At 35.6% G+C, this 27,887-nt stretch overlaps 1 protein-coding gene across 2 annotated transcripts in view; it reads right to left on the bottom strand.

The window, feature by feature from the left end:
- Positions 1-27,887, bottom strand: part of MAGI2 (membrane associated guanylate kinase, WW and PDZ domain containing 2) — a 1,476,322-nt gene that overhangs the window by 1,030,571 nt on the left and 417,864 nt on the right. For both annotated transcript variants that reach the window (XM_068972797.1, XM_068972798.1), the window contains exon 2: positions 17,613-17,729. In XM_068972797.1, coding sequence (XP_068828898.1) covers positions 17,613-17,729 — 117 coding nt within the window. The remainder of the gene's footprint in view (positions 1-17,612; positions 17,730-27,887) is intronic.

The raw sequence follows: 27,887 nt of genomic DNA, 5'->3' as shown, positions 1-27,887 counted from the left end.
AGTTAATAACTGTATACAGCAAGGTCATATTTGTTCATTAGACTGCATACATATATAGAGATATCTCCATAGAAGGTTTTCAGGTAATGCTTTCCCAAGCAACTCAATAAGTCTTTAGTGATGGCAGTTAACAGTTTACCTGGTTATTGCATCACTTGAGGGCTTCCCAGGTGGTTCAGCCGTAAACAATCTGCCTGCACATGCAGGAGATGCAGGAGATGCAGGAGATGTGAATTCAATCCCTAGGTTGGAAAGATCCCTTGGAAGAAAAAAATGGCAACCCACTCCAGTATTCCTGCCTGAAGAATCCCATGAACAGAGGAGCCTGGCAGGCTACAGAGTTGCAAAGAGTAGTACATGACATAATATGCACGCAGCTGCACCACTTGAGGAAAGTTTTATAACTCAGGCCATAAAATTGTCCCTTTTTGCTTGATTAGCATTACTTTATATATATATATATATATATGTTTATATATTATATGACATTATTGTTATATCTTATATATGTTTATGTATTATATATATATAATCTCTTTTATACATACAAGATTATAAATTCTGTGATGCACATTGGAGGACATTTATAAAGATTAATGAAGAGTTAGGTATTGTAAGAAACCAAACCTGAAGCAACACTATTTAGCATTTAAAAGACATTTTTCATTTTCAAATAACTTTCACATGAATACTAATTAATCCCAACATTACCATGAAAACATTAAATATAATATTATGATCTATATTTTGTATATAAGAAAAATGAGTTATAAAGACTAGGTTCTTATTTTTTCTCTCACTTTACCCATTTATCACAGATCTACTTAAAAATCAGTCCCTCTAAATAAATACATGAACAACCAAACAACAGCAGAAAAAAAACCTGCTGAACTCAGATTTCATCTATTTGAAAGATCACCCATAGGAGCCAATCCACCCCTTCTCCATGAAACCCATCATTCTATTTGTTCTACCTCTTGCCCATTCCAACCTATTTTTCCTATTAATTTAGCACCCTAGAGCTTAACTAATCCAGTAACACACCAAGGCCATTAGAGTTAAAGTGATTTAGTTAAAGCTATAGAATCAACAACAGAGTTAAGGTGGACACAAATCTCTATACTTTCTGTCTTCTACCATAAAACTGGCTGTCACATACCAAGCTGGGGTTTTTACTATTTTTTATTTCATCACATTTTTTTTTCTTGGTCTCGCAGTTAATACCTCTTTATGCTATTTTCTACTTCCATGATACAAAGAAACTTCAGAACATGGTGACCTGTGAGTAGCTATGAGTAAGGAAAGGGAGAGATGTTCTCCAGAACTGTCAGTCCTTCCAGGTTGAGCATTATGAACAACATGTGTCAGAGCAAGAGATAAAAGGACAGCCCTTTACGTCTGAAGCATTCACTACTAAACAGAAAGAATACTCTCAAAGTGGAAGCTTGCTGCTGCTGCTGCTGCTGCTAAGTAGCTTCAGTCATGTCCGACTCTGTGCGACCCCATAGACGGCAGCCCACTAGGCTCCTCTGTCCCTGGGATTCTCCAGGCAAGAATACTGGAGTGGGTTGCCATTTCCTTCTCCAATGCATGAAAGTGAAAAGTGAAAGTGAAGTAGCTCAGTTGTGCCCGACTCTTAGCGACCCCATGGACTGCAGCCCACCGGGCTCCTCCGTCCATGGGATTTGCCAGGCAAGAGTACTGGAGTGGGGTGCCATTGCCTTCTCCAAGTGGAAGCTTGGAGGGTATTAATTTTCATAAGGAAGGTCCGTACAACTTGTATGGGTGATGAATAATGTGGCACTTCTTCTAACAAGCCAAGCAGTTGAAATTTCATTTTATAACTTTACATGGCTTCATAACTCTAGGCAGTGGAAAGTGAGAAGCATAATGATGAGTTGGAAAAAAGTATAGATGTAGGTGTGCTAATGAATACAGCTTTAATTGCTAAAATCTTTCAGGCAATAACTGATTTCAGGAAAGAGTATCTGCTTATAATGACTATTACATCAATTTAACAACATTAATACAGCCAAAATATGACAACTTAATGCTGATTATGTTCTGAACATGTTGAGAACTATGCTTTCTAGTCTCTGCATGGAGCCTAATTGAAAAATGACTATCTTATTTTCAAGGTTTATCATTAACTACAGAATAAAGGACAGTGTGGTACTTTTGTTTCATCCATAATGAACCAATATCCCAAGTCACAAATTTATCTGATTAAAGTGATCAAGGTCAAGTGCAAACTAAAAATTTCACAGAACCATACAGAACTTTTATTCCTTCCTCTCTTTTTCCATTAATCCTAAAGTCTTTTCTACTATAGAAAATAGAATAGCAATATGAATTTTATTAAAAGTAGTTTCATTTCTTCATCACTTTTAATAAAAGAAACAATCAGCCTGCCAGGTTGAAGCACTGATGAACAATAAAATGGCATATGCTTTTATACTGATTTTTTCACACTGACATATACACACATAGGAAAGGATAAAACAAGATTTATAACTGACTATCTCACTTATTTTCAAGAACTGAGCAAGGAGTTAACATGTGTCCTAGTATTTTCTTTAATATTAAGGATATTTTGGTTTGTATTAGTCAGAATTCTAATATGTGCTGTGATAAAACAAATGAATTTCCAAATCTTAATGTAAAGTTTGACAGTGCACGTTTAAATCTGGATTGATTAATGTTGTCCAGGACAGTCTCTATTCTAGTAATGGATACACCACCTAAAACATATAGCCATTAAGTTCGCTGCAGCAGGGGAAGAGAGATGCAGGAAGAGGACCAGCTCACAGCTTCCTCAGTCATATTGTCTCAACTAGTCCTGTGGTTTTTACCTAACTGCAAAGAAGGCTGCAAAACTAACATGTGATACTGAGCATTACTTAGAGCTCTGCCAAGCAAAATGCTGGTTTGAGTCTAGGTATTTTTTTATTTGGGGGGGACTAGATTTTATCCACTGGCACAAAACTAGCAATATGTCTGCTAAGTCTACACAAGACTAGGAAAAAGCAACCCTTACGAGATGAAAAATTCATTTTGAACAAAAGTAGAAAATATCTGGAAACCTGCTTACTCTCTCTCTCTTAATCTTACATATAAACCCACTAATTAAAGTCCTGTGCTATTTTGCATTTCTCCAATGCTTAATTGATCTTCTGTAAGCCTGGCTAGAAGGGCTGAAAGAGGAAGGTCAATAGACTTGGACAAAATTTTAACAGCTTGTTGATATATCATGTGATGATTACTGAAAGTATTCTTTATTTGCTATGGAATCTTTACTGCACTATGGCTATAAATGAAGTGACTACTGTGTAATTACTACTCAAGGGATGTCACAGGATTTTCACAAAGGATGGTTATATGGAGTCAGCATCAAGGTATATAGTTCAAGCCAAGATATGGAGAAGAATGGATTACAGATAGGAGGAAAAATAAGATAAAGGCCTAGCAGATAGATGATGACATAGAGTAACTGATCTGGATCAAGGTGAATCAGCAATCAATTTCAAGTTTAGAAATAAACAGAAAAAGAACAGTTCTATAATTGTACAATTGTAGTTCTATAACTACAAAAGCATAGGTGCTTTGTGTATTTTCATTTGCAACTATGTCCAGTATTACTATTGATGGGCATCTGAATGGAGAACTGTTTTAGTGGGAAAAAAAGCCCAAGATATTGTAGTTCATTGACTAAACGTCTAGATTAATTACATCAGCACTAATTACATTGTTTAATAGTAGCAGTTTTGCTGCTACTTTCATCTCTCATGTAAATAAAACTACCTTTACCCCAAAGAATTGGCTGTTAGATCAATTTCATTATGCTAGTCAAGGATTAACCACCTGTCATATTTTTATTACAGAAATATTTTGGATTGTAATTATCTGTGATGTCTCATATACTAGTAGGAAAAATGCAAGATTCTCAAGGGAAGTGTTCTGATTTACTTGGCTGCTGCTGAATGAAGTTCATGAAACATTTTATTTTTCAGGGTTGATGGAAGACATGATAGTGCAATGGGGCTTGGAAGAAAAGAAAATCCTAGAGGCATGCCTTTCAAAGCTGTTACAGGCTATGAATTTGAGAATGATCTCAGTAGCCTAGATTGAAAATAAAAATCACAACATGTAATTGATTCTGAAGGCATCCTTTCATCCTTCCATGTACCCTCAACAGTAGGAGCTTTTATGCCTGTGTCCTAGATTTCAAACCTATCTCATTCTCTGTTGGTTTGCCTACACTCTAAATCTTTTCCTTCTGCCTTCACATATGAAGGGATTTGGGGAGTACGTGTGTGTGATACTGAGTGACTGGCTGGGACCTCACATGAAGTGTTGTTGAAATACCAACGTTTCTAGCCTGCATACTAATAGCTTCACTCCAGACTGCACTGACCCAAATAGCAACCAAAGATTAGGAATAGGCTACCCACCCCAATATTCTTGGGCTTCCTTTGTGGCTTAGCTGGTAAAGAATCCACCTGCAATGTGGGAGACCTGGGTTCAATCCCTGGGTTGGGAAGATCCCCTAGAGAAGGGAAAAGCTGCCCACTCCAGCATTCTTGCCTGGAGAATTCCATGGACTGTATAGTCCACAGGGTCACAGAGTCAGACATGACTGAGTGATTTTACTTCACTTCAAGGAACTAAGAGGCTTCCCCGATGGTTCAGGGGTAAAGAATCTGCCTTCAATGCAGGAGACACGGGTTCAATCCTTTGGGCAGGAAGATCTTCTGGACGAGGGAAAGGCAACCAACTCCAATATTCTTGCCTGAAAAATCCCATGAACAGAGGAACCTGGTGGGCTACAATACAAAGGGTCAGAAAGAGTCAGACATGACTCAGCAACTAAGTACAGCAGCACAAGAAACTAAGATACCACATGCCGTGTGGTATGTCCAAAACAAACTATATATAAATATATGTGTACACACACACACACACACACACACACACACACACACACACACACACACACAAAATCTAGTCCCTAACTGTGAAAGTCTGGAGAATCATCACTTTGGTCAATATGAAAGGAAATCAAGCACTGATAACACACATAATAATAAAAATTGGGAAGCCCATGTACTAATTTACAATGAAAAATAACTCTCACAATTATAAGCTCAATGATCCTGGGCTACTTATTCACCTGCTGAACCTCACCACCCTTTCTTCATAATGAAGAGAAAGTCAGGAACTGATAGGCCATGTGCTTGATATCAGCTTTAGGCTTCCTGGACAAGGAGGGATCATTACAAAAGTCTCTAACTACCTGAACCTCGCATATCCACCAGGCTTCCATTGAAGAAGCCATTGTTCCCAGCCTAAGGGCTTTGTCTAAAGATTCTGGAAGATTGAGATTTATCCTTTGGACAAAAATGTGTGTCTCTAACTAGTAAATAATTAACTAAGTTTACTATCAAAAGGCAATCCAAGAAAACCTTTAGTCCTTCAGGGATTGGCCATGATTTTTGGTTTTCCTTCCTTCTTATTCCTGCTTTCTTCTCTTGACCTGTGTTTTAGTCATTCCATATTCCCAGTACCCAGCTGGTCATACATATAGTACAGCTCTCAATGTTAGTTTAACTGAATTAAAATAAGTTACAATACATGAAAGTTTATAAATGTTTACTCTCTTTAATTTTAACAGGTTATCAGGTATGTTGATGACACTTTGAATTAACAACCACACTTATACAACTAATGAATCTGGAAGATAATTTTTGTGAATAGAGATATATTCATAAGGAAAATAATATCCAACCTACAGAAACTGAAATTAAATTTTTATATTTATATCAGGGAATCAGATGTATTTTTTCCAAAACTAACATTAGGTTAACATACTGGCTGAAATACAAATATAAAAATTGGTTTTGCCAGTTTTACTGAGTCATATTTTCCTATTATATACATTTTTCTTACATTCTATTTTACCAAAAGAGTCACAGTATTATTCCTTAATAAGCTTTGTAGTAAAGAAATGATGGTGCAACCCACAAAATGCTTCTAATGTTGACCTGTGATCACTGATATTATGCCACTTAATGCTGAAATTGTCTTACATTTTTCAAGCTGTAATTAATTTTTTGTAGTGCTTCAAATAATATATTCAACTTCTCACTTTTAATTAAGATTTTTTTTCTTGCTCTAAGTTTAACTTATGTTCTGAAAGTGAGTTTTGTCAATTGGTTTTTCATGTGAGAAATATAATTATGAACTAAAGTTTGTTAGTGTCATATTCATATTTTTAATAATAAAATTGTAAATAAAAAACGAACAATGATTCTGATACACATTTAAAGTGTTTCATTCTATAAGTAGAGTAGATTAAATCTAGAATATACTGATAATGCTTATGTATCCTGGTTTGCTTAAAAAAATAAGTGAATTTCCTTGGTATTTTATATAGCCAGTTAGCTTACTGTAAAAAAAATCTTTAGGAGCTTAGATATAAGTAGAGAATAAAAACACTATATAAAAATGTTATGTAAATCTTTTCACTAACCTCTGAATGCAGTCATTTAAATTGCAAGTGTTCAACTACAGATTCATCAAAAAGGATTTAAAAATTTAGAGCAGTCTTTTAAAACACTGATACTGTATGCCTATTGGGTTATTACAGAAAACAAAGATGCTTAAAGGTGATATTTTCTTTCATACCAAAAGGTCTTAGAGATATGATGTTTTCTGAAGGAGCGTTGCACTGTCCATTTTCCAGATTCTCAAGTGTTAAGTGGTGAGTGCAGCCATAGTAGCAATTTCTGAATAGTGCCTTTGTGAAACCTAGAGATTTATCAGTTCTGGCTTCATGAAATTTCTTAATTCTGGATTTATGAATCATAGCCACAGCCCTCAGAAGTAGCAGTTACCCTGGTAGGGCAGTGTATTGTTTGAACATTATTCCTGAGGATCTATTCTGCAACCCTCTTCTCTAATTTTTTCAGCAGTTTTCTAAATAACTACATCTCTAAATTTCTTCCTTTTGAAAATAACTTACATATCTTTATTACCTGGGCTGAACCCTAAAGGACACATTACACATTGTTTTGCTTAATGGATTAGAAAAATGTCTTTGACACTGCAAGCAATAAAAAGAACATGAAAGCTAGATAGAATATAAGCTTGGCTTACCACTCATTAGCTTCTCAATAGTTTACAATGCTCAGTAGACACCAGATATTATCATGGGTATTATCCTGATCCTTTGAGTCAGAATCTGGGCATTTACCCTGAAACCAGGGAAGATCGGTGAACACATATGGACCTCTCAATTTTATGTGTTCCTGGTGAAGTGAAGTGAAGTTGCTCAGTCGTGTCCAACTCTTTGCGATCCCATGGTCTGTAGCCAACTGGGCTCCTCCATCTATGGGATTTTCCAGGCAAGAATACTGGAGTGGGTTGCCATTTCCTTCTCCAGGGGAAATCCCTGACCCAGGGATCGAACCCGGGTCTCCCGCATTGTAGGCAGACACTTTACCATCTGAGCCACAAGGGAAGCCTTCTTGGTGAAAGGATCAAACAAATTGTACCAAGTTGTGTCACCATGTACCAATGTTTAGCTCATTGGAGGATTCAGGATCTGAGAAGCTGTCACTGCACTGGGCTGCATGTGACAGCTAAATGACTGGGTAACAGTTCTGCTGTGAAAGGAATGTAGCACTTCTTTTCACCAGAAGGGCCATTTTCCCCATTAAAGTGTTATGAATGCCAAACTAAATAACCATGTTGTCTCTGTTCTGGTTATCTCCAGAACAGGAGAAGGCATTATTATTCAACAACATTGCTGATGTTGAATAATAATCTGCTACTGACCTTGGTCTTTCTGGCACCTTTGGAGGAATGACTAGTTGGGTGCCTATACAATGGCTATGGGAATAATTGTGTGATTTAAAGACCTTGTATAATGCACTACCTATTCTCAACATTTTTTCTGCCTTTATGGGAAACATCAGATTAAAAATGGAGATACACATCCAAGCAATCTTTTACATTCTTACATTCTTGGCTTCTCGAGATTTTTTCAGAACTGTAGGGGATATCAGAGTCATAGGAGTTAACATAATACATCCCATAAATGTTTCTTGGTGTTAGACCTAGACACTTGGATTCCCTGTTACTCACTTAGTAGCTGTGATCTGTCTGAAAAATGGGAACCACAATACATTACTTTGAGGATTGCAAAGTTAACAACATAATTAAAGTCCTTGTATGTGGATATCTGGTAAATATTAATTCATTGTTTTTTCCTCACTCAACCCCTTGTTACCCTCACACTGATTTGCAGGAAAAAAAAATGCTTTTGTAAAATGCCAAAGTGAGAAACTGGGAACTTTTATAAATACCTGCTTATAGAGTTCCATATAGTTAGAATTTTACATTTAGATTAGAATTCAGAGTATGAAATGGAGACAGAAGGTCTAGAAGTGCTTAGTTAAGTAAGGCTTTAGAAGCAAACTTCAGAAATTAATAAAAGTTTTTAGATAATCCATATTTGATCTCTCTATAACAAGGTAACAGTTTTAATTATGGGAATAATATACTTATCAATTAATTTTTCTGCCCATAAATACTTTATATTCCAATATTTCTGGCAATAATGAGCTAAAAAACCAATTTGATACTTGATTGATAAATGGCCAATGAAGAGATTAATGTCTAGTTGAAAAGAACTAACCTGAAGCTAGTCAATCAATAGATGTTAATTTGAAAAGTTTCCTGATAACTGTCCAAATAAATAAATTTTTTTAAATTGTGGGAATTTCTGTCTATATTTATTTGGCAAAAATGTGTTTTCTACTGGTGGAATTTCATTCATGCTCATCAGAGAACCTATCAGCTTGTGGAACTTCATTCATGCTCACTAGGCTGTTCATCGATCTGCAGAGTTCTTTGCTTACTTTTCTACTCCAACAGCATGACTGAACCCCTTTGAAGCGCCCTTATATTGTTCATGTCTTCCTGGAGCTTCTGCTAGAGAGTTCTTTCATGCAGAGTGTGGGTTGGGAGCTAGACCCACCTGAGACAGAATTCCTCTTCTTCCAGACTTACTAAATCATTGCTTAAACTTGGAGCCTCAGCTTCTCCATATGTCTTCAAATATGGGATTAACATTTACTTTATACGGATTCTTAGAAAGTTCTAAGATAATGTATGGAAAATATATTTGGCACATAGGAAGTGCTTAGTAAAAGAACTGTTCTAGTTGATGTTCATGGAGTCTCATACCTGGGGCTGGTCCTGGTTAGGGAATCACCAACCATTCCTCCATTGGAAAATGCTAAGATGAATTCAAGACATGAAGTCATAGATTTCCTACAAATATTCAGTTTCTTTACTGATCAGTAGAGGTTTTTTTTTTTTTATTAGTTTCAAAAAATCAAAAAAAGAGGAAAAAAGAGAATTAGAATTTCTACCAAAACTGGGAAAGGACAGATATGCATGCATAGCTCGGTGTTAGCTCCTCAATTCAATCTTTTTTGAAGGACAAGGTAAGAATTATCATATATCCCTACAAGTTCATTGTGTTGAGCATCAGATGAAGCTCTGTCTTCATTCCAACAGAACTGGTGCAGATACCTGTAATTTTGTATGCACAAAAAACAACATTCCTGAAAGCTAGCCTTTAAGTAGAAAAGGTAACAGAGCATGGAATAGATACTGGAAAACTAACTGGGAATTGATCCTATTCTAAACGTCTGACTTGCCTAAGAGAGGCAGAATTTACACCTATATTTTTAAATTAAATTGACTGTCAACCCTATATCAGTGTTACCTTTTAATTATTCTGTGTGAGAAACCTTACTGACTTGCCTACATTTTTAAAGAGCGCTATAAAGACTGCACTGGGCACTAATTTAATCTTCCTTTAGCTAGATCTATTTGGATGTTCACCAAAGGCCATTCAACAGCACAAGTGATATTTATTAATGTTTAACATTAGAAGACATTATATTTCATGCTAAACATATTATCATAAAGATTACAGTTATGTTTTCATAACAACACACCTAAAGCTTCAAAAGCCTTTATGTCACATGTCAAATCATTAGACATTTCAAAGAAAGAAAGTCATTTTAAAAGCTTTGCATTTCTTATTATGTTTATTTTCCCAACAACTTACTAGGACTACACCGTATTTCAGAATTCATGAATAATGAAGGCAGATTTCAAGGAACATCAGAGTTATGATGGCATCCTTAACATTCAAAGAAAAATCTGAAAGGACATGCATGGCTAGTTTTATCCAGAACTGCACCTATTTTAAACTCAGCTCTTTATTTTTCCCTGAAGTGTCTGTTGTATTTGATATATCTTATGCTTCCATAAGCTGTTTACACCTGCTTAATATTGAGGGCATTACATACTCAGAATAATTTAAGCCAATTTGATGAACTGATTTGAATAACAATAAAGAAAAGTAAGCCAGCAGAATCAGAAAAGCACGACATTTTAGAGCAGAAAGAACCATTAGAATTCATTCTCTTCCCTTCTCTCTCTCTCTCCTTAATCTCAAAGGTAAAGCCTATGCCAAGGTTCTATTGTTAGTGACAGAGCCTAGTCTAGAACCAATAGCTCTCAATTCTTAGATGAATGCTCTTTCCATAGTGCCATGTTGCCAAATAGGTAAAGCAAAGGGCTATTTCTACTTATCATGCTCTAACAATTCTAAACTGTAATGTGCAAATGACTGACTATTGCACTAAACATAAGGATATCACAATTAGTATTCTATTTTCATTGTTCTTTTGGTTAATTAAGATTGAGTGCCGTACCACAACCTACAGCCTTAAAGTTCTGCAATAAATATTAGTGTCCACTGTCATCAGTTTCCCTCAGCTACTATAATCATCCAATAGCCTACGTAGTCATCAGCCAACTTTGAAAACTTGGGTAGGTCTGACCTGATAGAGTCCTAGTTCTTTCTGTTCAAAAAATGCAGAGGCATACAAGGAAGTGAACATCTGATTTATACCCAACTGGGCTACAACTCTGAAGTCTGCAGGGAGCAGATTCTGGGCTCCCTGGAAGGTGAGCTATTTTACATTGAAAGTAATGACTGACTGGCTTTTTTGAAGGTGGAAAAATGCTTTACACACTTATCTCCAATTTTTCCTTGAGCAGTTGCTGGAACCACTGAAGCCTAAGAGTATACATGCTATCTGCCATGGTCCACAAACCCAGATTTCTTATGGAAAGCCTTCCTCTTATGAAGAGAAAAGAGAAGTACAAAACAAAAGAGAAAAAGCCAAGAAGAAAGATTGGGTCATAACCACAAAAAGATGTGGTCAAGTCAGGGCAAAGCGAATTATATGTGGTTTGGAAGATCAGTAACATTGTTCACTGCTGGTGTTTATTGCTTTCCTTTTGTGCCAGATATGTTCCTTTATTCTAAAGCTACTGCCCTGTAGTGTCAAATGGATAAATCAATACTATCCCTTTTAATATCCTCTGACTTTCCATTTTAAGCACATTTTGAAGCTATTTCTCTCCTACAGTGTATTCCGTCAACCAAACCAATGAATGTTACTATGTGACCAGGAAAATGCATTTGTTTTGCTCAATGAAAAAAAAAAGAAAAGAAAATCCATATTTTCACATATATGACATGAAAATAGATCTTAATATTCTCAGGGATAAGAGGGAGAGGGAAAAGCTAATATAGCTTTCTGAAAAGCAACAATGCATTTTTTAATAAATATACCAGTCAGGCATACATCTGAATAACTAGACACTCTGAAACATTTGCTACTGCTCAGAAGCTTTTGAATTTTTTTCTTTTGAATTTTTTGACCTACATTTCCAGGGGAAGTTTATGTCTCTCAAGAAATTTAGTTTCATTTATTTATAGATTTCCTTCTCTTTTGGCCCACAGGGCTAATAATCATATTTATTCTCTAATAACCCTTTTCTCAACACTTAGCACGAAATATAAGTAGGCTATTTTAAAAAATCAAATATAAATTCATTTTCAAAGAATGAAAATCTGGAACTTGATTCTGAAATAATTGTGAAAGAACATGAGTCACATCCTAAAAACAACGTCAGAATAGAGATTCTAAATTGATGATTCTTATTTGAAACAATAAAGTTAAATTTGAAACAGATGTGTAATATACAGTTGTTGCAATATATTGGTTTAAAATATAGTTGGACATTCTATCTCTGGTCCTATGCCCTCATGTCTACCTACAGTTCAACTTACCATCCCAGGACAGAGGCCTATATTGCTTAAAGATATTCTGAGTATTTAATCATGTTTTTGATTACCTTAAACTCAGAGAATTTCACTTCATTGTTAGAAGATGATTTTAGCTTTATGGTATTCCACAGACTGATTCCACTCTCACTTTTTACCATATGCTTAGAACCATACCTTCATGACACAAATTATGAGTAATTAGATTCATTCATGCCTACACAAATATTGCTTTGTTGAATAAGAACACATATTTTCCAAAAGCTTTAAAAGTACTTATTTTTTGCTTAAGAATTAAAATAATTTTTCCCTATGAAGTATCCCCATGAAATTTCTTCCCTAATTCTAGACTTTTTAATAGATATGTGGTCATCTGCTTCTCTCCAATAGTTAACTCTGACCACAGTCTTATATGAGATTGTATAATTAGGGCAAAGGGACATTGACTCTGCATTGCTGTACCTTTCATTGTGCTGCTAAATGTTCTTCTTAAAAGGAGAGAGATCCCTAACATTTACAAGCCTGCTTCTATTTGTTTTTACATGAAAGATAATTTAATATATAACAGAGAATTTTAAAAAGTATATTAGAAGCCTTACAATTTTATTCTTAAAAATGCTTCTTTCTAACATAGTTTAGTTATACTAACTTAAAATGCTTAAATATGTAGAAACATCATTGCATGTTATACTTCAATCAGCTCTTCTATAAAAGTAATTTCTTTCATATCTTAAACTTATGATTTTCATTTTATTTCCTTTTTATGGAAGAGTTTTAGACTTTTAGTTTTATTGGTTTCTGTCTTTTACTTGGTTTATATACACTGATATTTCTTTTGGCTTCAGATAAATTTAAAATATTTCCCAATAAAACAAAACAAAGTATGTTATTGGGAGAGAAATTTAATTTTAACTATCCTCCATTTCATTTGAAACTTCTAAAATTGGTTATTGAAGTCCCTTCCTCATGTCACCTGATATAAGGGAAAAAGTATTCACCATTTATATCTGTGCTCATACCTGCCTCAAAAATTAATTCACATTTATAATAAATATTAAAGACAGAAAAAACAGAACTTCATCAATAAGTGGAAATTATTATTTTTCTCATATTTAAAAAGCATAGTCGATTCAATCATGGTTGCTTAGACTCGTTAACAATATGCAATCATTATGCTCAGTAGAATATTAAAATAAACTCCATTTTTTTATCCTTTAAACATTTGAAAAATTTCCAATGTTTTTTGTTTCTATTCCACTCATTTTCCTCACATACTTTTGAGTCTATAAGGACAATGCATGCTGCCTTAAAAGGTACACTTAACACTCAATTAATTTCATCTAATCTCTAATGGGTGCTGCAAGCTTGGTGCTTCTGAAATTGTCTTTTCTATACCTTCAAAGTATTTGATGGATGTTGTAAACTCTTTAGAGTTCTTTATCTACATATATATACATTTTTCTTGGTTAGGCTTTAATCACATTCCAGATCACAACAGTTTTGTTTCATCATTATTTACTCATTTCTCATGAAGTTCTATTACCTAAAACCTATATAGCCTGAAATCTAATTATTGAAAGTGTCATTTTTAGTATTCATTATTTAAAAACTAAAAGTTAAGTTTCACTTTAAGACACCAGTATACTCTTAAGACATTTACCATCCCCCAATAAATTGTACAGTTAGCTAAATACATAAATACTTAATACCTAAGTATTAAATAAAAATTAAATACATAAATACATTTAGGTACAAAGTTAGGTCTTTAATAGATATGAATCAGGTGGCTGGCTTTTATTCTACAAAAAATATAGAGTCAGTTCCTAAGGATCTTTTCTGTATAATTTGATTTGAAAGAATGATGAACTGATCTCATGAGTGTGTGTGTGTGTGTGGCTCAGTCATGTCCGACTCTTTGCAACCTATAGACTGTAGCCCACCAGCCTATTCTGTCCGTGGGATTCTCCAGGCAAGAATACTAGAGTGGGTTGCCATTCCCTTCTCCAAGGGATTTCCCCAACCCAGGGATTGAACCTGGGTGTCCCACATTGCAGGCAGATTCTTTACCATCTGAGCCACCAGGGAAGATCCTAAAAAAATTGTACAGTTATCAACTAAATATATAAGTACATTTGGGTACAAGGTTAGGTCTTTCATAGATAAGAATCAAATGACTGGCTTTTATTCTACAGAAAATATACAGTCAGTTCCTAAGGATCTTTTCTACATAACTCAATTTAGAAGATGATCAACTGATCTCATGAGTGTGTATGTGTGTGTACTCATGTATGTGTGGGCCTGTGAGTATAAGTAAGCACTCAGGTTCACTGTATGCCAAAGAGTCTTATCTCCGTAACTAAGTCCTGCCTTCCATGCCTAGAGACACAGATTTAAAACATATATTTTGAGACATTATGTTCAGAGATAAAGTTCTGGGAAGACAAAATAAAAATGATAAATGCAGTCAACCCTTGTTTATGGGGGAGAACAGACTGATGGGGTTTTATATTATATGCCTCAATAATTAAGGCCCAGTAGAGAGTTAGACTGACAACCTCTCTCCCATGTTTAGATAAAAAATCAGCCAGTAGCCAGGTCCAGATGTCCTTCAGAAGGAGGTAAAAAAGCTAAACTGTTCACACTAAGATTTGGACCAGTACATTTGTGTGCATAGAGAGAATGGAGTCTCTGTAGCCCTCACCCTAGAACTCTCTCTTATTCACTAGGCACCAAGGAAATAACAGCTTCAAGACTTTGCTCCTTTCTTACTAGTTATAGTTGGTGATGGCGGAGTAACGTGGTGGCAGTAAACAGAATTACTGAGTCTCACCTTATAAAAAGGTTAAACCACCCAAACATAGTTTGAAGTTAATAATTTTGTTTCCATGACCTATTCCTCTTAGCAAATTAAACAAGAGGTATCATATTAATGAATACATGAATAAAGGCAGAGACAAGCTCCACAGTAATATATGTTCCTAATTATTATGGTTCTGGATACATGAAAACCAATGAGAATTACTTGACTCAAAGAATATGTAATGAATGTCACTCCATACTCAAACTCAATTGATATATTGAATGCACACGTAAATTCCTAAACAACAGCTGAATGTTTCACACTATTGACACATCTTTGCTGCATACCCTTTGTACATACCTGAACATTTCATTAAAAGATATATTGAGTGAAGCTAGTGGATTGTCCAGATCCAGTTCATCAGTGTAAAGTAATCATAGAAAATATGAATCAGAATCAGATCTGCCTTAGATGCTTTTTTTTTTCACTTTTATGCCAAGTTAAGAGCATTGTTAGTGAATGGTATAATTGGATATTAGGAGTACTGAACAATCCGAATTGTTCAATCATAATATTCAGATTCATTAAGTTTCTAATCATCTCCTTTATAGGAGCTATTCGAGGATTTCTAATTGACTTAGAAATTCAATTTATGACCTTGTACAAAAATCATATCACAAACCCCTTTATGTTTACTCATATGAGCCTAGTTATTTTACTCCTATATTTATTTTTCAATCATAGTATTTTTTGGGTACTCTAAAGAAAGATGACTTATTTAAGAAGTTAATGAACTAATGCAAAACTTACTTCTATTATCTTCACATTTAATTACACGTTCTTATTTATGTCATCACCTTAGCAAGGACTACAAGTATTACTGAATGTCAGCCCCTTATCTATCTTCCTCAGCTTTTAAATATAATAAAGTACCTGGATTCTTTATTCTGTATTTCAGATCTCCTTTATTTTATGTCACAGAAGATAAATTCACATGTCTGTACTGACAACATCACAGCTTTGAAAATGCACCCACTCATTTCCTTATAAATAGTTCAGTCACTTACTTTAATCTATCTTCCTCTGCCCATCACTCTAATGTCAAACTTACAAGGTCAAGAATATACTTTTCTCTACTCCTAGTTTTAAAGCAAGAGTCCAAAAATCTATTCATTTGACTAACACACACTGACAGAAGTAGCATTGGACTGACAGGACGTCAGTCGATAAGCATTTGCATCTAGGAATATCTGATAGTGGTGCCATAGCATTTTTGTTTTGATGAGCATTTAGTACTAACAATGGCAAGGGTCTAGCCTTCCTAAGATGTGTGTAGGCTAAATGGATGCTGAATTATCCATTTTACTTCTTTGTGTGTTTTCATTTTTTCTGTATAGTCATCCTTAATCCATATCTTCTGCATAGTTCTAGTAGTTCAATCCCAGAAACTATATATATGGATTATTTTTTTCATCTATTCCAGCCAAGTTTTTCTTTCTTTAATATCAACCTTCCAGAGACCCCATCTTTGAGTTTATTACAGTTTAAAACAAAACTAAAACAAAAGGAGGACTTCCCTGGTGACTGTGGGGTAAACAGTCTGCGTACTAATACAGTAGACTTAGATTCAAACTCTGGGCCAGGAAGATCCCCCTGGAGAAGGAAGTGGCAACTCATCACTCCAGTATTCTTGCCTGGGAAATCCCATGGGCAGGGAAGCATGGTGGGCTACAGTCCATGGGATTGCAAAGAGTCGGACAAGACATAGCAACTTAACGACAAAAACTAAACGAAAGAATATAAACAACACCCACTGATCAGTTTCCGGAGAGACTGAAAAATTTCCAAAGGTCATAGAATCTACCTTGAGAGAAATTGACTTTGATACCTATTTATAACGTATTATCTGGCTTGAAAAGTCTGTGAGTTGTTCTAAAGTAAACAGAAGATTATAAAATTAACTAAAGCAGGTACTAAAAAGTTGATTTGTAAAGTTTATCATTTTACTAATTCCTCTCTTTTGAAGTAGCACCTGCTCCTAATCAGGGATTGTTGTGATTTTCTGTACAAGACATTTCTGCCCAACACTCAATGTCATCACTTTCTCAGAGCTACAGAACATTTTTTACTTTCCGATGCATAATTTCCTTTTAACTTGTAAGACCTCTCTGCTGCAAACTGGTGATGATATTGGCAGTTACTGTGTAGATTCTAGCTACAAAATAGCTTGTTTAACTAATAAATTGAATTTGCATTCTTTGTCTCCCTGTGTGGAGTTCTACCCAAGACATTGAAATCTTCAGCATCATGGACTAGAACTAATATTTCTCAATATCAACTTGAGAAGTAAGTTAGGTTTTATATGGCTTGAAAATCAGGTCTCTTCTGGATCTGACATCATCATAAATCACACAAATGCAGTTATAAGCTTTTGCACTTATAATGTCCATATCTCAAATAAATTGACTATTTCAAAAGTCTATCATTTAAAAAATCAGTTAAATTTAACTTATCTTTTAAATTAAACAATAAATATATAACTGAACATTTATCTATTACTATAGTAAAAAAATAACATCGCCCGTTACTTACATGGCACGGTGCGGAGGTAGAGGTTGTCACGAATAATTTGCTGAAGTTCATGGTCCACAGAACCCTTCTGAAATCGTAAGTTGAGGTAGTGACGAAGATCCTTATCAACAATTCCTCCTAGAATGATACATTTGGAAAATAAGTATGTAATTTGATTCTATCATAAACATACTCAGGAACTCATTTAAAACTTGCATTATCTCACATTGCTCTTTTGACCTTCCGAAACATTTATCACCCATACTAAAAAAAGATAACATTTACTAAGATAATAATTATCCACCAAGTCAGTGCTCAGTGTTTTACATGCACTCTTTCATTTTTCATTTAGAATGAAGTCTGCATTACAGCAAAAGACACATATCACTCTTGAACTGAATATATACGAAATGTCATAGTATATTTCATTGCATGGCTAAAAAGAACTTTTTTTTTAACTTCCCACATTCACTTTCCCCTAGTCTTTCTGTTTATACATTTGACTACTCTACGTAACTTATACAAGAGAAATCTATGTTATCTGCTCTTTTGAGACTGGCTTGTTTCACTCAGTATGTCTTCAAGTTTTAAAAAGATTTTTAAGTTATTTAAAGTTAGTTACTCTGGATTTGGATAAGTAGGGTGATATAAAAAGTTTTAAAAAAAGAATTAGACCAAAATTAATGTTTTACTATCTTTATAAAATGAATAAAAGTAATGCATCTGTTGTATAAAATATGAATAGATATTTTAAAACTATAATGTTTGAAAGATTTTAAGTATTTTTAGAATTTATTATTAGTATAGAAGTAATTTTGAGTATCAGTTCAGTTCCGTTCAGTTGCTCAGTCATGTCTGACTCTTTGTGACCCCATGAACCTCAGCATGCCAGGCCTCCCTGTCCATCACCAACTCCCGGAGTCCACCCAAACCCATGTCCATTGTGTCAGTGATGCCATCCAACCATCTCATCCTCTGTCGTCCCTTTCTCCTCCTGCCCTCAATCTTTCCCAGCATCAGGGTCTTTTCCAATGATTCAGATCTTCACATCACGTGGCCAAAGTGTTGGAGTTACAGCGTCAACATCAATCCTTCCAATGAACACCCAGGACTGATCTCCTTTAGGATAGACTGGTTGGATCTCCTTGCATCAAACAAGCTGGGCATTAGGTAAGGAAACTAATACTGTGAATTTATCATAGATTATTTTCATGTTTAAAAATAATTATGTTAAATTTTGAAGATTTATCTAATGGAGGCCTTTGTTTTTCTAATACTTGGAAGAATGAATTAGAAATAAAAATATCTATAAAGTATAAATAAGAATTTCTAAAACCCTGATCTTTTCAAACATATTAGGGTAATTAAGTCCAGACAAAAAATTAAAGACAGAGGAAACAGGACATCTAGTATAGAAGGAAATGGCAACCCATGCCAGTATTCTTCACTGGTAAATTTCAAGGACAGAGGAGTCTAGTGGGCTACAGTTCATAGGGTGGCAAGAGTTGCACATGACTTGATGACCAAGCCACCACCTTCATAATAGTTACAAAAATCACATTCTCTTCAAATCCTTTAACTCTCAAAATTACAATTAATTAACAATCTCTCTGCACCACCATGACCACCATATATGCAACACAAACACCTTTTACACAAACGGTAAATATACTTGAAAACTGTATATTGCTATATTTCTGATTTATTGTTTTAGTTGCCTCTAATCTGCTGGCACAGTCTGAGCAAGATGCCATACAAAATAGTATTTTTAACTGAACTATCAAAATTCCTAGTCTTCAGTGTTTCTCATTTATTTTAGTCAGTAGTCTCAATTTATTTTTCTAACCAATAAGATAGCAAAAAGCAAGTGACAGGAAAACTTATTGCTTATAAAATGCACATAAATATTGCATCCAGAATGCTTCCACATATTATTTTCCAAATTCAAAATCTTTTTTTTTTTTTTCAATCCAAACAGTGGAACAATCAGAAATGAAAGTAACTGGAAACCACCATCACAATATCGATTATCTATTGTTTATATCTCCAAATGCCCTGCATTTCTGTAGGTCTTGGACTTACTGACATCATGGTGAATTAATTAAAACAAGATATCCTGAAATTCTGTTTTCTTTCCTTGATCTTTCATAGTCAGAAGAACATGTCTACCCTTGCTAATTCAATACAGTTGTTGAGCAATCACCATTCTTGACTCTTCTCAACTCTCTTCTGCCTAGTTATGAGTCTAGAGGTCTTTCAGCAACTGTACTTCTCTTCTCTTTTCTTTCTGTCTACTATGTGTGGGGCATTGGAAAAGGCCCTGATGCTGGGAAAGACTGAAGGTGGAAGGTAAAGGGAACGACAGAGGATGAGATGGTTGGATGGCATCACCGACTCAATGGACATGAGTTTGAGTAAACTCTGGGAGTTGGTGATGGACAGGGAGGCCTGGCCTGCTGCAGTCCATGGGGTTGCAAAGAGTTGGACATGACTGAGTGATGAACTGAACCGAATATGTGGGGCATGTAAAGTGATGAGATCCTTTCTGGCAGCCTGAAAAAATGCTAACTGTAGAACAACATATGTAGTCTATCCACCAAAGTAGGCTAGAATCATTCGCCTAATATAACATGGATAAGCTCAAATTTTGTAGTCCAAGATGAGACTTGGCTCCTGAAAATATATTATCAATTTAAACCAGTTCTTCTACTACAAAAATACCACATTAGCAGTCACAACTAAAGAACCTCTTGATTAAGGGAAAGACCACAGTGAAAAAGCTGGCTTAAAACTAAACATTCAACAAACTAAGATCATGGACTCCGGTCCCATTACTTTATGGCAAATAGATGAGGAAACAATGGAAACAGTGAAAGACTTTATTTTCTTGGACTCCAAAATCCCTGCAGATGGTAACTGCAGTCATAAAATTAAAAGACACACGCTCCTTGGAAGAAAAGCTATGACAAACCTAGCAGCGTATTCAAAAGCAGACACATCACTTCCCCAACAAAGGCTGGTATAGTCAAAGCTATGGTTTTTCCAATAGCAATGTACAGATGTGAGAGTTGGACCATAAAGAAGGGTGAACACTGAAGAATTGATGCTTTTGAACTGTGGTGCTGGAGAAGACTCTTGAGAGTCCCCTGGACAGCAAGGATATCCAACCACTCGATCCTAAAGGAAATCAACCCTGACTATTTCATTGGAAGGACTGATGCTGAAGCTTCAATACCTTGGTCACCTGATAGGAAGAGCCAACTCATTGGAAAAGACACTGATGCTGGGAAAGATTGAGGGCAGGAGGAGAAGGGTGCAACAGTGGATGAGATGGTTGGATGGCATCACCAACTCAATGGATATGAGTTTGAGCAAACTCTGGGAGATAGTGAAGGACAGGGAAGCCTGGTATGCTGCAGCCTACGGGGTCGCAGAGTCAGACACAATTGAGCAACTGAACAACAACAAGTTGTCTCAAAAGTTTACTTACCTAAGAAAACAATAACAAAAATGGTTGTCTATTCATTCAGGGACTGGGCTCTATCTTTTTTTTTCCATGGAAAAATCTGAAGAAGTTTCTGAGAATTAATATAAATTTTCTTCCATTAACTAAAATGAATTGTCACATTTGTTTTGGAAGGTCTTTCTTGGCCTCATATTTCACTAATACTTTATCATCCTTCACAATTTATCATAGCATCTTTCAGATAAGGCAATTTTATTAGTATTTACCCACTATCCTTATTATGGAAAATTTCTGCTGGTTGTCTACCCAATATTTTCTCTATTCTTTTTTATTTAGAGCCAGTTTAGTTTCAGCCTATAACATGGATTTCAGACCCAGGACATGGATTATGGTGGTCTGAAACCATCAGACAGTCTAGTTCCCTACCTCTTGAGCTGCCCTTGCAACTTCCAGCATCTCTGTCCTGGACATTGAGGCCTAACACAGAAGGAGGGGGTTTCTTTATTAATTAAACTAAAACTTATATCTGATATCAAGACCCTTTGCATCCATTTCATTTTGGCTAGACTGGGTATTCCTGTTTGGGACTTCCAGGACTCTTCTCTCTCTGGTAGACTTGATATTCTGATCACAAACCACAAAGAGAGCTGGACAAGGGGAAAATCCAACATGCTAAAAATACTGTAGTAAAAGTTAGAAACAGCCTGTGTCTTTAATGGTTTCACTGAGCAGCTAAAATATCATTAACTACATAGCTTAGAATATTGTGTTATAAGAGAAAAAGTAAATACTCATTTCTTAAAACTATTATGGTTTTGATTACCTGCAGTTATACATGATCCCAATCAATAAATTGCATGAATAGAAAAGTTTTGTGTACAAATGTATACATAAAATACATATACTTTTAAAGGCATCTTTTTGTTAATTAGACATTTCAATTAAAGAAGGATTAAGCAACAGATATTGGGCAATGTCTGAGCTGAAAAATAGAGCCTGTATCTTAAGAGTATCTGATTTTAGGTATATAGCTAAACATTTTAAAGCAAACTAAAAAATAGAGTGCCTGATACTGATTCTTAAGAAATGTTATATATAACGAAAATAAAAAATAATCTGCTATCTTATTTGCCTTAGATATAATTTTTGGTTTTATTATTATCATTTTTAGACTTTCCTATTTTTTGTCATTTGTTAGTAATGACAAATGACCTAGACCAGATCTGACCTACCTAGATCTTGTAGCTTATAGAATACCTGCATCAATCATTCTGTCAGCCTAGCACTATCAAGCTCACCATACCGTTGCATGCTTTAGCCATTTTACTCTTCTCTTTAAAAAAAAATTCAGTGGTTCTTGCTTATATTTTAATAATTATTGAGTTATTTCACTTAACTGAAAATTATTTCCTTTATTTTACAAAATAAAATAATAGATTAAAATATATACTACCTTCTCAAATTACATATTTGTCAATAAGACATATGGGGAAAATATGAAGCCTATGATTCTGCTTCTAAGGAACATGTACCTAATTCTCATAATCTACAGTCTGAAGACAAAACTTCTTAGCCCAAAGCAGTCAGGTATTTTCTCAGCAGAGCCCAGACAAGCTTTTCAATCTGATATCAAAGTATGACCTAGGAAGAACCCTGAGGAAAGAACTTGATCCAAATTCTTCATATTGCAAATAAAGAAAGTGAAGCTCACACAAATTATTTGGCACTGGGTTCTGAGCAAAGATGGGGTGGGGAGTGGGAGAAGAATCAGGGAGCAATTCCAGTGGATTATTTGAGGAGAAAACTCTAAATGTTACAACTTGAAAATGGCATGCATCTCACAGTTTCTATACTTTTCAGAAACGTCCCCGGTACAACTGCTCTGTTCCCTCTGCTACTTGAATGCCCAGATAGGGGTAGCAAAGGAAGAAGATTTGCAACTTAGCTCAAAGGGACAGAAACTCCTTGGCATATTCCTTAAGAAAAATGGCTTGTTCTAGTCATGTAGCAGTCTTCCTAAGGTTGAAGAAGAAATACACCAGGCTCTATAATACATGTGCCAAGAGTCTGACTGCTACTAGCTGGCAAGAGTAGCCCCACTACTCATTTGTGGGCAGGATGGTTGACTCAAATTTTCCGTCCCTTGAGTCAAATGCTTCTCAAATCATGCACCTTAAAATTTTGTAAGCTAGGGAGAGTAATTCACTGATTAGGGCAGCGCTGTGTGTGTATGAAGAAGAAAGTGGAGATGACTGGCAAGTCAAAGTTTGGTTCATTTTGTCATTTACTCATCCTGTGCTTCAGCCAAATGAGCCTATTCTAACATTCTATTGACCTTATATTTCCTTCTCCATAACTCATTTTTTTCCTTTACACTCCATAAAATCCTGAAGTGGGCATTTGATTTTTGTTTGCACGTTTGTACTTTTGAAACAATTGATGCTTTCAAATGGTTGTTCTGGAGAAGACTCTTGAGAGTTCTTTGGACTACAAGATCAAACCTGTCAATCCTAAAAGAAATCAACCCTGAATATTCATTGGAAGGACTGATGGTTAAGTTGAAGCCCTGATACTGTGACCAACTGACGCGAAGATCCAACTCATTGGAAAAGACCCTGATGCCGGGAAAGACTGAAGACAAAAGAAGAAGGGAGCGGCAGAGGATGACACGGCAAGTTAGCATCACTGACTCAGTGGATATGAATTTGAGCAAACTCCAGGAGATAGTGGAAAACAGAGGAGCCTGGGGTGCTAAGGGTCACAAAGACTCAGCCACAACTTAGTGACTGAACAACAGAAATGTTTTTGCTTTATCTTTATAATACCTTCTTTGGTAACAGCACCCTGATTTCACTTTTCAAGTTATGTATCTCTCATATTCTGTATAATGTAGTTAGGCCTGTAGTCACTTTTCCCTGTTCTATCTTATCCAATTTAAGTTTCTTTTCTAGAAGCTGTCTTTTAAAATATGTTTATTTATTTCTTCTTATTTATTTGGCAGTACCAGGTTTTAGCTGCAGTACATGGGATATTTAGTTGCAGCATGCAAAATCTCAGTTGCAGCATGTGGGCTCTAGCTCCCTGACCAGAGATTGAACCCTAGTCCCCTGTATTGAAAGCATGGAGTCTTAGCCACTGCACCACCAGAGAAGTCCCTAGAAGTTGTCTTTGTAAGACAAGGATATGAATGCAAATGAATAGATCCTGAAAGCAGTACCTTGAAAAGTCTACCCATCACTTTTGCTTCCAGGACATACAGAATTGCCCCTTTCCTATGCTTTTCTAGTCAATTTCTCCCACTTTCCCTTTGTTGTTTTCTACTAAAGAAACATTATGGATAAGAAAGCCTTCCCTCTGATACTACCGGTTTAAGTCACATTCATTCTTCAGCTTAAAATTATCCTTGCCTTGGCATTCTTTGTGATATTTTGGCCAGAAGTCTTCTTTGTTTTTTGAACTTCCATATCCTGGTCCTCTTTCTTAAACAACTTGTACATTCTAATAGACCATACAGTAACTAGTGGATCTGCTTTAAGTTATATATTAAACTCTAAGCTTGCTGGGACAGGGAATTTCCTAATTATTTGAGGTCTTCTCCTCTCTCCTCACTTTGGTCTCTAAAGCAGTGCCTTCTTAATATATGAGACCCGGAAATGTTTACTGAATAAAATCACAAATGGACAAGTGGACAGAATGCTAGATTAGAGATGTGGAAACTGAGCTTTAATTACCACTCCAATACTTACTCATTGAGTGGTCTTGCACAAATCCTTTAATCATTTCTGGGTCTCATTATTCGTATCTATTAAAGGTGGGTCAGTTTTTACTGCTACAACGGAATAAAATTAGACTGGGTGACTTAAACAACAAATAGCTATTTCTTACAGTTCTGGAACCCATGAAGTCCAAGATCAAAGAACTGATCTTGATCAAAGAAGCTGAGGGTATGCTTCCTGGTCTGCAGATGGCCCACTTCTCCCTGTATCCTCTTACTACTAAGAGAGAAACCAGCTCTCTAGTGTTTTTTCTTATGTGGGTACATATTTCATTCATAAGAGGTCCACCTTCATGAAGTAATTATTTTGCAAAGTCCCAATCTTTCATGATGAGAGCTTAGGATCTTCACCTTTGTAAGAGACACAAACATTCTACCAAAACAATATTTGTAGAACCAAATAAAGTTTCTGCTAGACCCAACTTCTATATTTTCATAAGCTATTTACTAAATATTTCTTATATTTTGTTTTTTTTGGGGGGGCAATCAACAAAATTATTTTGTTAGTATAATTACAGATAACTAGTTATAGTCCATTAGAAATAAAGACATAGAAAACACAGCAGCATTATTTATAATTGCCAAGATATGGATCCAACCTAAGTATCCACCAACATACAAATGGATAAAGAAGATGTGGTGTGGTGTGGTGTGGTGTGGTGTGTGTGTGTAAAAAATGTAATACTGTGTGCTGCGCTATGGTTAGTTGCTCAGTCGTGTCCAACTCTTTGTGACACCAGAGACTGCAACCCACCAGGCTCCTCTGTCCATGGGAATACTCCATGCAAGAATATTGGAGTGGGTTGCCATGCCCTCCTCCAGGGGGTTTTCCCAACCTAGGTCTCCTGCATTGCAGACAAATTCTTTACCATTTGAGCCACCAGGGAAGCCTCAACTATAATACTATTCAGCCATAAAAAAGAATGAAATTTTTCCATTTGCAGCAACATGAATGAAGGTAGAGATCATTATAGTAAGTGAATATGTAAGGCAGAAAAAGACAAATGCTGAAAACATCACTTTTATGTGGAATCTAAAAAAAATGCATCAAACTAATGATTATAACAAAAAAGAAGCAGATTCAAAGATATAGAGAACAAACTAGTGTTTCCTAGTGAGAAGAAGGAATTGAGGAGGGGCAATACAGGGGTATAGGATTAAGCAATATACACTATTAGATATAAAACAAACTACAAGGATATATTGTACAACATAGGGAATATAGGCAATATTTTATAATAACTATATATGGAATACAATCTTTAAAAGTTGTGGATAACTCATGCTTATAACATATAATATGAAATATCAAGAATACTTCAATTTTTTAAAAAAAGAGAAAAAGGATAACCCCAGTGAATAATCTCCATTTGACATTTTTTTAAATCATCTGAATTGTCCAGGAAGCTAAGGTGATCAACAGAAAATTGATTTCACATGTTGTCATTGTCAAACTATTAGTGAAATAATCAAGTAAAGCAATCTGTAAGGAATCAGAAGAAGAGGGAAAAAAATCTATCCATTTGCCTCAGGATATGTCTTTCCACTAGTGACTGCAAGTTTATTTTATGTTAATTTATTAGATGGTAAGGAGGTTGAAGAGAAAGGAAAGTACTAGGCTTTGTTGCTATGTTCCTTTTTCAGGAATAGTTTCAGCTGACTCATCTCAGAAATGAATAAATAAATCACAGAAAGTTGTTTGGCTCTTTTAAGATCCACAGCCACACAGTAAGTGACAGACATATTTAATCCAGTCTACTGGGACAGGTTCCATCCCCTTTTAAGGTGAAAAATTGTGCTTTGGTTTCTGATGATCTAGAGACCCATCTCATTTTCAGGTGACTAGAGTTTTATACACAGTTACTGAATTCATTTGATCTATACTCATTTTTTTTTTTTTTTTATAAAAAATGAGCCAGTAAAATAATTCTTCCCCTAATAATTCTCCTTTGCCCATTTTAAAGAGAAGCACAAATATAAGGCTGTTGATAACTCACTACCAATGCCATGGTTAATTACTTTTCATAGTTGAAAACATTTAGGTATATGAAAATTTGTAACCCTTTGCCGGGGGGCCAGCGTGAGGAACTCCGCCCATGGCAAAGGTCATGAGGAAGGAGGCTTGGCATACACAAAGGCGTGATCAAGCCTCAGGAAACCCCCTGTTCCCGAGCATCTAACCCCAAAACCAGAGTCTGTTTTATGCTCTCACCTACACCTCTGACTTTACGGGGGGCTCTCCCCCATAACCGTTTCTCTCGGAGAAGGAGTAAACGTGCAGCTCCAAGGCAATAAAAATTCTTGGGCGTGACAAGAGTGTTTCAGCTTACGGACTCCTCTGAAGGTTATCTAGCCCACCTGTATAGGTTCGTCCGGCCACATGTGATTGTTTACAGCCTCCCAATCTGAGAGGCATGAGATGTTTTAGACTTACTGAAGGCAAATTCTTTGGGAGAGTTAGAAATTATTAGTATAGTGGGTTGGTTAGGAATTATATTGGTGAAGGGTTCTTCATTTGTTGTGTCAATAATTGCTGCTAATTCCCTGCTCTGGGTGGGACAAGGATGTCTCAGGTCAAACCTCTCTGCTGACAGACTAGCTTGTGTGACAGGATTATCCATACTCCTGCCACATGATTGTTTACTACCTCTCAACCATAAACAGCACAGAGAGTTTTGGAGTATTTTGAGAGTCTTAATTAGCATAGGGCTTTTTCTTTTTCTTGAGTCAATGATTGCCGCCAGGCCTCCATATCCTTAGGCACTTGGGAATATATTCATCAATATATTTGGACTATAGAAAAGGAAATACAGTAGTTTTTGATGTTAGCAATACTAGACTTTTTGAGTTAATGTATTTTCTCTTTTGTAATAGGTCGCTGTACTTTGTTATAAATCACTGTGTCCTTGCTATGTAAAAATGTAACTTTATCATATCTTAAGACTAAATAGATCTTAAGGGGAGCATTGGTGAAAGGATTTTCATTTGTTGGGCTGATGTTTGCTGCTAAATCTCCATGTTCCCCACCCTTATAATGAATATAACTAACATATAG

The sequence above is a fragment of the Capricornis sumatraensis genome, chromosome 5, assembly GCF_032405125.1.
Source record: "Capricornis sumatraensis isolate serow.1 chromosome 5, serow.2, whole genome shotgun sequence".
NCBI lineage: Eukaryota > Metazoa > Chordata > Mammalia > Artiodactyla > Bovidae > Capricornis > Capricornis sumatraensis.
Note: the sequence above shows the minus strand (reverse complement) of the source record. Positions and strands in the feature narration are given on the sequence as shown.